Source organism: Gavialis gangeticus, unplaced genomic scaffold (genome assembly GCF_001723915.1).
Source record: "Gavialis gangeticus isolate Ggan-Ray unplaced genomic scaffold, GavGan_comp1, whole genome shotgun sequence".
Taxonomy (NCBI): Eukaryota; Metazoa; Chordata; order Crocodylia; family Gavialidae; genus Gavialis; species Gavialis gangeticus.
The window spans coordinates 5,173,273-5,185,211 of NW_017729016.1; the positions used below are offsets into that span (position 1 = coordinate 5,173,273).

The following is an 11,939-nucleotide window of genomic DNA, read 5'->3' on the forward strand; positions in this document are numbered from 1 at the left end:
GCACACATGCATTTTGTGCATCAGTTGTCAGGACTTTTCCTGGTGAGTGGTCCTTTCCTCCCTGAGCTCCTGCACTCAAGCCCTAATAAACCATTCCTTCCTCCTAAACACTGCACTGAAATGCAGGTCAGTAGGCGCCAGGTGCCCGAGTGACACAGCGTCCAGCATCAGTGCCGGGGTTGACACTGTCCAGCTGCACCAGCCTACCCTCCCCAGCTGGCACCTGCTCTTAGTGTGTACGAGCAAACAGTGGTAATTGCCATCTGGACACGAGGGATGCGCCCTCAGTGCTCTGGGGCTGTCGACATGCAGCGGGATGTCTCAGATGTGGGTCTGCACCTGGGGTTGCTCCTTGGACACCAGCACACAGGAAGGGGTCTCTGGGTTTGGCACATCCAGGCCCACCCTTCTCAGGCAATCGCATCCCAGGATCTCGCTCCTCGGCCTGCCCAGCTCCATCCTAAAACTCCTGAGGTTTCCTCCTCTTCTGGGGAGGCCGTTCCAGACTGGTCTGAGGGTAAGGAAACCCTCTTCTCTCTCCGGACTGAAATTCATTTGTAGCCAGAGTTCCCTTTTGTTCTGGTGCCAGCATCATCCCTGGGCTTCCCCACTCTTTCCCTGCCTGGCATTTGCCTCTAAGGTGTCGGTAGAGGGGAATCACACCCCAGCTCGGCCTCTATTTTGCCAGCCTCCTCTTGTGAGATAAACCGTGCCCTTCCTAACCACCTTCTCCCTGCTCAGGACTGATTGCACCTTTTCTTGGCACGGCTGAAGCGTACGAATCGCAGCGGTCTCTCCAGGGCCACCTGTGATGGTGCTGGTGCTTCTCTGTGCTCTGGGACGGCCTGTGCTTGCACATCCCACTGTACATTTGCCTTGTCCGCAGCGACGTCACGCTGATGGCTCATAGGCATCCTGCGACCGGCTCACGCATCTGCATCTTGCTCCTCTTCCCAACTGATGCATTCACCGTTTATAGTGCAAATCCATCCCCCTGCATCCCCTTTCTGTTGCCCCTTGTCTCTGAGGCCGTCCGGTTCCCCCTGCAGAGCATCTCCATTCTCCTCTGCGTTGACACAGCCTCCCAACTGCATCCTCAGCGCGTGCCACTCCACCGAGCTGTCACCCCGTCGTGCCAAAGACCGGAGTGGAGACATCGAATGAGATGTGTCTGCAGTCAATCCCTTAAGGAATTGCACTAACCGCCTCCTGCCAGCCCAGCATCCCCTTTGGATTTTGTCTGTCGTCATCTCCCAGTTAGCCAGGCGCTGACCCAGTTATACCGTTGTCCTTTAAACGGCCTAAGCCTGATGTTCCCTAAATGTCACTCATGAGCTTGTACCCACCTCTGCTTCCACACGTGGACGCAGCGTCTGGGCATGACCTTTCCACACATGAATGGCAGGCAGCAGACACTACATACAGCCCTCTTGCACGTGTGCGAGGAACAGGTGTGGCTGCCTGGGTGACGGCAATTCATGCCGTGTTTGTCCCAGGAGCTGTGGTTGGGAATTAGGCCCCTGGTCCCTTTTTCTCACATTCCTTTCTTCACCTGGCTCCGCTTTTCTACAACAGCCATTGCCCAGAGCTGTTACGGGTCCTGGCATATCCCTCTTCCTTTCCATTCCCTACATCCCCACCTGGACAGAGGGCAGGCCCCGGTTTCTTTCATTCCCAGAGCTGTACAAGCAGCTCCCTCGCAGCAAAGACTAAGTGCTGCATTTGACTGGAGCTTGCAGCCTCCATCGTCTCTGTGATCAAAGCCTGTCATCTCCACTTGCGCTCTGATGAGCCCTGGGCATCAAACCTGTCTGTGGCGGCCGCAGGGCTGAGCCGAGCTGACCTGCACTGCTCCCAGGACAAACTCTCCAATTAAATTACCTGCTTTAAATATCTTCACATTATCCCACTGGAGGCTTTCGATCCAGCGCCCTCTTCCACCTGCTCTTCAATTTCTTTCTTTTCTTATTATGCTTGTTTCCCTTCAGTTGGAGGCTGCTGCTTTGCCCATTCTCTGTGGGTAGGCTTTCTGCATTGTTATTCTTTTTGATACTTAAAAAACCCCCCAAAACATATAAAACAATCTGGGAAAAGACTGAACTACAAATGCAGATAAAAGAAAATGGATGGGTAGGTGAGTGGATGGATGGATAGACAGGAGGAGTTGAGACATCTTGTCATTTCACAGAGACACTTCGATTTCAATGAGGGTTTCAGCAGGAGAGCGTCTCGGGTCCCAGGTGAATGGTGTGGGGAGAGATGTGACAGCGGAGGTTTTGGCGTCCTTTTGTGGAACAGAGCACATTTTGCAAGTGGTTGGGAAGAAGATTTCTGGCCAATGCTACTAATGTGCTGAAGTAGCCCAGCTATGTTGTCAACCGATGTAAATCCACGTAGCTCCATCAAGGATGGGATTTGTTTGTGTGTCCTTCCGTGCATGCGCCCACCCACCTCCATCCATCCATCCATGAAGACACGCGCGCAGCACAGCTGTCAGCGCCACCCGGTCGTTACTGCAGATCATCATCTTTGAAGGTCGTGACGAAGGGGCAGCAGACAAAAAAGAGTTAAGTCACAAGGTTTCTCTCCCCTGGAAGAAGACTGCATGCTCCGGCGGTCCGTGGGAAGCCTGTCCCAGCCCTGCCTTTATGAACGGTGGAGCTGTGAAGGGTGGATGCAGTCGAGCTCTCCAGGCTTGCCCTGTCCCTGGCCAGGCAGTGGTGTTGCTGTTGCAAAGGGAAACGGGCTTTGGAGCCCAAGTCCCTCCAAGAGGGGGGTGGACAGTTGTGCTGCGGCGCACACGGAGCAGACGCGGACACCGCGCTCCTCTGCCGGCACTTGCAGCTCTCTTCCATCTGCTCGCACAGCTGCTCCCTTAGAAGTGCACTGGTTTTGAACCAGCCTGTAATTACGGCTGTAACATCTCCTTCCCGGTGTTTGCACTCTGTTGTCTGCAGATCCCAAAACTATAATTATCCGCTGGCTTTTACCGTTTGTCTCAACAGTCTCCTCTGTTGTGTTTTTTTTTTGTTTTGCTGTCGCGCCATGGTCCGCGGTTCTGTTACGGGGGGCCCTCGGGCCCGCGTGCAGCTTGGCTCAGAACCAGGCTCCTGGCGGGAAGGGGATGCCTGGCCCACCTCGGACGTCCCTTCCTCCTGCCCCCACATGCCAAGGCTTAGCTTCCTCCTCAGCAGCTGCCGGCTCCCCGCCGCCCTCCCTGCAGCCAAGGTTTTGGGAGGGAAGTCCAAAGCCCATTCAGAGGCAAAGCCGTGGTTCAGTCGCGTGGCTGCCAGATCCAAAGTCATGTCTGACCTGCATTTGCCTCTTGGGGAGACGTTGTGTTTCCCCGTCTCAGGTGTTTGAAGCCCCCGCAGGTATCCAGGGTGCTCAGTCAGGAAGGAAAGGAGCCAGGCAGCATGGGGAAAACCAGGTCCACGGATGGGCAGCTCCTTTCCCCGTTGCTATCGCAGGAACAGCTTGGCCCAGCCGGGTCCCGCACACAGCGAAGGTTGGCGTGTCTGAGGAGCCTCCTTGCACCCAGGCTGGTGCTTCCCTGGGGGCTCTGTGCTGGAAAAGGGGGAGGAGAAGGCAAGGTCCAGCAGGAGGGGGTCTTCTCCGAGGCAGAATTAGGGACCAGCTCCCAAGGGAGAAATGAATGAGCAGCGCTTCCCCCCCGGGCACCCTTGGGAAAGGCAGGATGGGAGGAACGCGGGCGAGTGCCGAGTCCCGTGGGCAGGTGGCACAGTTGCACATGCATGCATGCACTCACCCACACACGCGTGCGCAAGCACTCACACACATGCAGACACGTGCATGCACGCGTGCATGTGGGCCCAGCTCTCCAGGTGATCAAACGTGAATGAAAAGAGAGGACGCTCAGAACACAATCAGCAGCTCTCCCTCTCCCCCAGGCTCTTTCCAGCAGCCCGCACGGAGCGTGGGAGGCCTGCCGCTGCCCTCGACAAGCTGCAGCCTCACACCCCTCCTCCGCGGCTCGGGGAGAGGTAGCAGGGGCACCGCGATGTAGAAACCTGCTGTAGGACCAGGCTTTGTCACCAGCCGCTGCTGCAGGTCGTCACGGCCCAGTGGGCAGAGTATTGTTCCCCACCGAATTGTTCACATCGCTCCCCGTGCCCATTGCAGGCTGCCACGACTCACTGCCGTGCCACTGCCTCCCTCCTGCAGCTGGCCGTGGCCCAGCAGAGAGGAAGAAGGACAGACGGGCAGCAAAGGGGCCTCTTGGCCCACCCGGTATTTCTTCCCAGCCCCTTGCCTCCATTTTATAAGGCTAGAAGTTTCCTCACTGTGTGCTCAGCGGTCAGGGAGAATTGTACGTGATAGAGCAGACTTCTCACCAAGGTAGGCATCTGTGGCCATCTCAGGCCCCTTCTTTCGGACACAAAGCCCCCCACACACACGGCAAATTCATCCGACACCCGAAACGCCTGCACCAGCTGTTACGAGCAGCGCTGGTCCATCTCCACCCCGAAGTGCTGTGGCCTGGAGGCTTCTCCTGGAAAGGAGACAGGGTAGAGATCGGTGCCACGCCGATGGAGAGTGGGTGCTCATAGGGGAGTGCGAGTCCCGGGACCGGTTGCAGTGGGACCAGAGGAAATACCTGCTTGCAGGGGCAGTGAGAGCGAGTGCGGCATGCCCAGCTGAGCAGGGGAGCTGCCCTGGGTGTCTCTGCAGGACCCTGCCCAGCCTGGAGCTTGGGCCAGAGGGCAGGCGCCGAGCCCCGTGCAGGTGCAGGGTGGTGTGCCAGAGCCCAAGCACCTGCCAGGACATGAATGAAGTCGTCAGCCGCCTCCTTTGGATCGAAACAGAACAGCCTGTTCCCTCTCCTGCTTTGAGTCCCAGGCAAGTCGAGAGCAGCTCTGAAATATCTCAACAAGCCCCTCACAGGGACCTGATTTGACAGTCCTGTGTTGCCATCCCATGGCGGAGGCTCCTGCTGCACTTGGGATGGGACAGTCCCCTGCGCCGGTGCAGGCCGGGGACCAACTGGCTGAGCAGGAGCTCTGCAGAGAAAGACCTGGGGGGACAGGACAGGGGACAAGAAGCTGGGTAGGAGCCAGCAGTGTGCCCTTGGTGCCGGGAAGGTGAACGGCATCCGGGGCTGCATTGGTAGGGGTTGCCAGCAGATCGAGGGCAGTGATTGTTCCCCTCTATTCAGCACTGGGGAGACCACATCTGGAGTCTGGTGTCCAGCTGTGGGCCCCCACTGCAGGATGTGGACGCATTGCAGAGAGTCCAGCGGAGGACAGTGAAAATGGTTGGGGGCCGGGGGACAGGTCTGGTGAGGAGAGACTCAGGGAGCTGGGCTTATTGAGTCTCCAGAAGAGAAGACCAAGGGGGATTTGATGGCAGCCTCCAGCTCCCTGCAGGGGGGCTGCAAAGAGGATGGAGCTGGGCTGTCCTCAGTGGGGGCAGATGACAGAACGAACAATGGGCTCAAGCTGCAGCAAAGTTGGATATTAGGAAAAACTTTCTCATGAGGAAGGTGGTAAAGCCTACCCAGAGAGGTGGTGGACTCCATCCCTGGAGGTTTTTAGACAAAGCCTTGGCTGGGATGATGTAGCTGGGGCTGGTCCTGCTGGGAGCAGGGGGTTGCACTAGATGTGGCCTCCTGAGCTCCCTTCCCACCTGAATCATCATCAATGGACTGAACAAGTGCTCCTGGGGTCTTGTTTCCAAGGCTAGTAGCACTACTCCTGGCTTCGAGGGGGCGGGGGGGATCGTCATTTTTGTCTCTGCCCAGAGATGCTTTTCTGATCCGGGCTCTGTGCTGAGAGGTGGTTGAAAGTTGGGTCAGACGCAGATGCACGGCTCCAGCGAAGTCAGCTGAAGCTTCCCTGTGAGACCTTGCCATGATCCTCTATGAGATGCTTCCTGATGGCTACTCTCTCCTCTCACACAGGGCAGCAAAAAATATTTGTGGTCTGTGTGTGTATGCACGTACACGTGTGTTTCTGTGTGTGTATGTGCACATGTGTGTGTCTGCTGGCTCCGGTGCCCTACAAGGCATCCCATTGTTCAGTGTAATACTCTTTAATGCACAGATGGGAACAGGCCCTGCTGCTTCTCTGTCCTTGCAGCCACTCGGACCATGGGGCTGGCGGCACAGCTAATGCCTGCAATCTGCAAATGGCCCTTTTAAAGCTTCAGGGGACCTCAGGCCCCCTCCCGACACTGCTGCCCAGACCCCCACGTGCTGTTCCCATTGTGCGTCATAGGCAAGGTGTATGGGGAGGATCCTCAGCACAGTCGCCTTGGGGACTGGGAACCCCACATAAGGTTTAGGCAGCTCCCTCCTTCCCACTGAAGGTTGTGACAGGCCCCAACAACATGTGGCTGAGGCTGGCGGTCCATGAGAGCATTGCTCGCCCGGGAAATCTCACCATCGGCCCCTGCGGCTGGCGGGTGACTGGGTGGGAGGAGCGGTGTCTCATCCAGCCCTGAGCTCCAAGGGGAAATAACCAGTGGGTTCCTCTTCCCGCTGTCCCTTCTGCACCCAAACAAGCGACAAGCCAGGAGGAGGGTGCAGGACCTGTCACAGCCGGAGGAAGGGCTCTAGGATGCTGTCCAGCAATTTGCTTCCCATCGTTAAAGCCCCCAGGGTCAGGAGCTGTGAGAGCTGAGTTCATGATAGCCCCTGATGTTCCCACTCAGCTGTCACAGGCCCTCGCAGGTTTTCCACGGGGAGGTAGAGCACGTACACCAGCCTAGCAGCCCCACAGAAAGCCATGGGACTTCCTGCCTGGGTGTGGGTCGAGCCCTGGGTGCGGGTTGGTGGGGTCGAGCCTGGGTGTGGGTGAAAGGCGCTGGCTGGGACCTGGGCTGGCGGGTTTGCATGCTTTCAGAAGCGGGTGCTCGGCACGTCTGAGTCGCGCCTCCTCGTGCCAGCTTAGGTTGGGCCCCCAGAAAGCAAGGCCCCCAAATCACTGCTCCCCTCTGGGCACCCAGGCCATGCTAGCTGTGTGCGTAAGAGCCCCCGGGAGGCTCCTTCTTCCGGCAGCCGCAGCACCAAGGATCTTCCTCCCGTTCCAGGGATCCTGTCGTTCCTGTGGTTTGTCGCCTTCTGCTTCCTAGCAAACCAGTGGCAGCGGACGCCGTCGAGCAAGGGAGTGTGGCAAGGAGCCGATGCCGCCCGGGCAGCCATCGCCTTCTCCTTCTTCTCCATCCTCACCTGGGTGAGTTCAGAACGGCTCGGGCACGAGGCAGAAGCTCCCGGCTTGTGCTGGAGGGAGACGGGCGGCCGCGTGGTGCCCTCTCGCTTGGACTCACCCCTGGCACACGGTGCCAAGTTGCTGCTGCTCCTCACCCAAACTGGAGCCCTTGGGCCCCTACCAGCGCTGCTGCAGGGCCCATCCGTGCAGGGGGTGTCAGTGAGGGGCTGACTCTGCAAGGACTCACTGGACCGGGCCCCTTGCAGGATGGCAGAGCACTCACTGTGCCCCTCTTCCAGCAGCCTGGCCCCAGGCCTTAGCTGTGAGCTTTGTACAGCACCTTGCACACTCCCTTCTTAGCCTGAGCAAGGCAGACCGGGGGCCAGCGGGCGAGGTAGAGTAACGGTGACGAGGGAAACAAAACAGGAAACAGAACCAGGGCTGAGCGCAGGGCAGGCTTGGAAAGAGGAACCGAGAGCTGGCTGCGGCAGAGGGTTTCATGGGGAGATTGCGGCAGTCCAGACATACTGAAACTCAGCCTTGGGAAAGGATCGTGGGTAACTCCAGGTGCCCTTGCTCCGGGGAACTCCACTGTCCTCCTCCCTCGCGTTCCCGGCACCCCCGCCAAGTTTGAGGGAAGGTCGGAAGTGTCCTCACTTCAGCCTTGGCAGCCGGTGCTCAGGGGACGACTGGAGATAAAGGAAACGACCCTCCAGACACTCCCCAGCGCTGCATCACCGTGCAGGAAGCAGCCTCCTGGAGTGTTCCTGGCACGCTTCGCGCTCCCTTGCACCCTGGTAGTCGCTGGGGCCTTTCCTTAGCCGCAGTGGGAATGGGGCAATCCCCGTGCGGGCTGCTCCGGCCGCTGGACGAGCCCCACAGGCAGCAAACTCACTGCGCTGCAGTAGGAGAACGAGCATCTCGGCAAACGCCACCTGAGCCTGGTAGGCAAGGCCTGGCCCTGGGACATCCCCCAGCGTGGCTGCTTCCCGCCTCCACCCCGGGGACACAGAGCGATGCCAGCAAAGCGTGTGGCACAGGCCAGGCCTGAGAGAGGCTCAACCTTGAGAGGCAGGGACCCGGTCGAGGAGCGTGAGGGCATCACTGCGGCTGGGTTTAATCCATCTCAGGTAACAGGTGCTGGGCGCTGTGGTCACGAACCTGCTCTTTGTGCTGGGCACATTTGATGCACGGGGAATAACCCGATCCCATTGGGCGCCTCGGGGCCAGCCGGCACAGCCCGTGCGCTCCACCGACAGGCCTGTCACCCCTCCTGCTAATTGACTTGTTAATGAAATGGCCTGAAATAAAAGCAAGCGTGTCGCACTCGCGGCTCCCCCCATTTGTGACCTGAATACTTGCAACCCTCAGGAAGGGCAAAGGCGTCTCTGCAGAACCGACCTACTTACTGGTGCAGGAGACAGGGAAGATTTGCCTCCGCAGAACGGGCTGGGAACCGGTGGGGGTGGCGGTGGGGCTGTCACCCCGCCCAGTTCAGCCACTGAGATGCACTGGGAGCCGATACAGCAGGGGTTTGCAGCATTAGGACAGAAGAACATGGGAACCGCCTTTTCCTGGGTCCGACCACAGGTCCATCTTGCCTGGGCTCGTGTCACACGGGGGCAGAGCACCGAGGCTGGAAGGGAGAGGCAACTGGGTCTGACCAGGGTTTTTCCCCCTGTTCCTCTCCCACTTGCAGCCTCCAGCATTTAGGGTCCAGGCCATTCTGATTCAAGACTGTGCCCCTCGCTCCTGTGCTCGATAGCTACCTGCCACTGCCCCTTTCCTCCAAGACTTCATCCAATGCAATCAGGATCCGCTGCCGCCTCTCCTAACTCCCTCCTTCTGGTTACAGGTCAGCCTCACGGTGAAGGCCCTGCAGAGATACCGCCTGGGAACTGACATGTCTCTTTTTGCCACGGATCAGTTTGCGGCTGACCCCGACGCAGGCTACCCGGGCTACCCCACTGGCACTGGGATCGAGAGCACGGAAACCTACCAGAGCCCCCCGTTTACCGAGACCCTCGACGCCAACCCGAAGGGCTACCAAGTGCCAGCATACTGAAGGACGGCGGGCTCAGCCAGGTCATGTAAAAATAGACCACATCTTATGGTGCAGTACAGTTAACTGGTTGATTGCAAATGTATTAAGTACCATTTCCTTCATGTGGCAAGTCAGTGCTGGGTTACTTACTATTAGCTAGTTGTGCAGTGAATTCTGTACAGTGGTATTGGTTCTTGTCTTACCTGTCTAAGGGTTTTTTATAAAAGCAGTGTTCCCTCTAAGTCCAAATAGAAGGAAGGTTGCTACCACACCAAACATGCGAGGCAAAAGGTGATACATTCTCTAATGCTGTGGCTTGTAACGCCAGGCATCCTAGCATTGCATTTCGCCAAGCGCCCGGAGAAGCAGACAGTAGTCCTCCTGCTAGAAAACACAATAGCTGATGAGTTGATATTTATCTCGTTCTTCCAGAGCTAACGCAGAATCGTTCTCGCTTTGATGAACCCGGGACTGCCCGCGCAGCTCCCATTCACTCTAGCGGACACTAGCCTTGTACTGTTCCTACAGCCGGAAGCTGCTATGGACCGATCTTATACAGCGTAGAAAGTCCAGCCTATGGGAAGTGCCAAATTTGAAAAGAAATCCTAGCCGTGCTGTTTCCATTTGTATATATTTACTGTACAAAAACCTGACCGGATGTGGCAAACTTTAGCTTAGGATTCGTGCATCACAGTAGGGGTTTTTCGGTTTGTTTTGGGCTTTTATGTTGAGTAACCAAATCACGTCTGTGCTTTAGCTTCCTATCTGTTTAGGATCTAAGAAGTTTTTGTTCTAAACCTGTTCAGCAATAGCTTGGCTGCTAATTTGAGAGGTCACTTGTAGACAAAGCGGCATGTTACAGTTCAACCCCCCCTGGGGCAAGTTCATCAAACTGAAGAGTTTGCACGCGTACAGCGAGTTCCTCCCAACGCTGCGTTCGCTCAGTCATTCAGAGTTGCCCACACAAGAGGTCTGGGCTTGTTAACACCCCCCCGACTCCAGTGTAAGTCTGATTAATGAGACATCACAAGCCAACCTGGCTCTTTATATGGGAAACTGCCACTAGACATCAGAAACAGGGAGCAAATAAATTCAGGCGCAGATACATCTTGACACTGCAGCCACTGGAAATACATCAGCCATTCAGACGTTTAGAGCAGGACTGAAAAGGCCCCGTGCTGCTGACACCACTGAAGAGTGAGGATGGCCCGTATTTTCGGTTACCGTGAGAGAAGGGATGGAGTTAACCTAAAACGGAAAGGAAAAAATGATTGATATTTGGGTCTCCGCTGCAAAATTACTGGCTTGTTCAATTCAGTGATGGGGCCAGTCCCCACCCCACCTTCCCAGCTGTGCAGGGGCAGTGACTTTGCAGAGAGTTTCCTGAGGAGGGACTGGAAGAGCCGACACATCCAGATGGGCTCAAGCTTGCATTTCTTGCTGTCATGATAGAAAACTTTCTCCCTAGTTAAAATCGTCCATTGCTAACCTGGAACAGCTCTAATCACATGGCTTTTAATGTAGCCAGTTTAAGACTCTTTATTTCTTGTTGAGTCACAGAGAAGTGGGGCTGGAAGGGACCTCCAGAAGTCCCCTACTTGAGGCAGGATCAGCCCTGTCCAAACCCTCCCTTGCACGCAGTGTTGGCACAGCTTACACGGGTTAGTGCCGTAGTTGAAACTCCCGATGCTATCAGACCCCATGACAAGCAGAGTTAAAGTGACTTCCCTCACTTCCTTTGTAGCAACCCCTCCCTCCCTCCTCTTGTCCTCGGTAACGTGGCTATTGAAACTGCAAATACACGTGTGAACTAACAGCGACGCCTTGTCAAAAACCTTCCCCATCAACAACAAAAACGGAGCTACTTTGAATTCGTGCCATTCGGAACGGATTAAAATACGCCCGCACAGCAAGCGCGGCATTTACTGCACCTGAAAGACTCAGACTTACTTGCCAGTGATGAGAATAGCAAAAAAACAATGTTTCATGTAACGTCTGTCAGCCTGAAAAAGGTCTCCGGTTTTAGGTTCAGTTGTTCTCGTCTCCGCTTGGCGATAACGTTGCATCCATGTGGGAGTCCCCCGCGCCCGAGGAAGTCGTGGCAACTCTTCAGGAACTCAGTCCCACTGCCAAGGGGTTCCTGTCCCGAGCCCAGGAGTCAAGAGCATGAGCCCGGGTATACTGCAGTGCTTCGAGCTAGGCGTCTCGCAGCGACCTGGTGCAGCGTAGGTCAAGGGGAAAGCACTGGAGAGATCCCTCCCATTACGTAGACCAGGGGCGTCTGACTCCCAGTACAACACATGCCGAAACCCGTTACATGACCGTTGCGATTTTCTACCAAGTCAGTCTTGCCAGAAAAAAAAAAGTCAAAGGATTTTAATACAGGGTACAGTAGAACTGTAGCAATATTTTCCTTAGAGGGAACACTGATATTTTAGCAGCACAAAAGATACTTGTGTTAATATTTTAGCAAAATTATAATCAATTTCCATGTTTAAATTGATTGTACGTGTGAGATAATGTTTGTTCAGTACACTGTATTTTTTCTAACTATATAACTGTTCCAGATTTTCCTTGTAACTGTAAAGAACTAAGTTCTGTCTGATTGCTAGACCTGTCCTGATCAGTGGTGTACATGTGCTAAGTATTACAAATATGAATGTAAGCACCTGAGGCCTACCTTGCATTTTCTACGATTGTCTATGACTCTAAGCCTTCTCCTTTCT

General features: G+C 55.8%; 1 protein-coding gene and 1 long non-coding RNA gene across 2 annotated transcripts in view; one reads left to right on the top strand and one right to left on the bottom strand.

Moving 5' to 3' along the window:
- The window catches only part of SYNGR3 (synaptogyrin 3), a 38,946-nt gene extending 27,380 nt beyond the window's left edge, over positions 1 to 11,566 (top strand). The window contains exons 3-4 of the mRNA XM_019512733.1: positions 7,051 to 7,193; positions 9,025 to 11,566. Coding sequence (XP_019368278.1) covers positions 7,051 to 7,193; positions 9,025 to 9,234 — 353 coding nt within the window. The 3' untranslated portion in view covers positions 9,235 to 11,566. The remainder of the gene's footprint in view (positions 1 to 7,050; positions 7,194 to 9,024) is intronic.
- Positions 11,567 to 11,632: 66 nt separating this feature from the next.
- The window catches only part of LOC109294401, a 5,856-nt gene continuing 5,549 nt past the window's right edge, over positions 11,633 to 11,939 (bottom strand). Inside the window, exon 2 of the long non-coding RNA XR_002096517.1 lies at positions 11,633 to 11,893. This is a non-coding gene — a long non-coding RNA (uncharacterized LOC109294401). The remainder of the gene's footprint in view (positions 11,894 to 11,939) is intronic.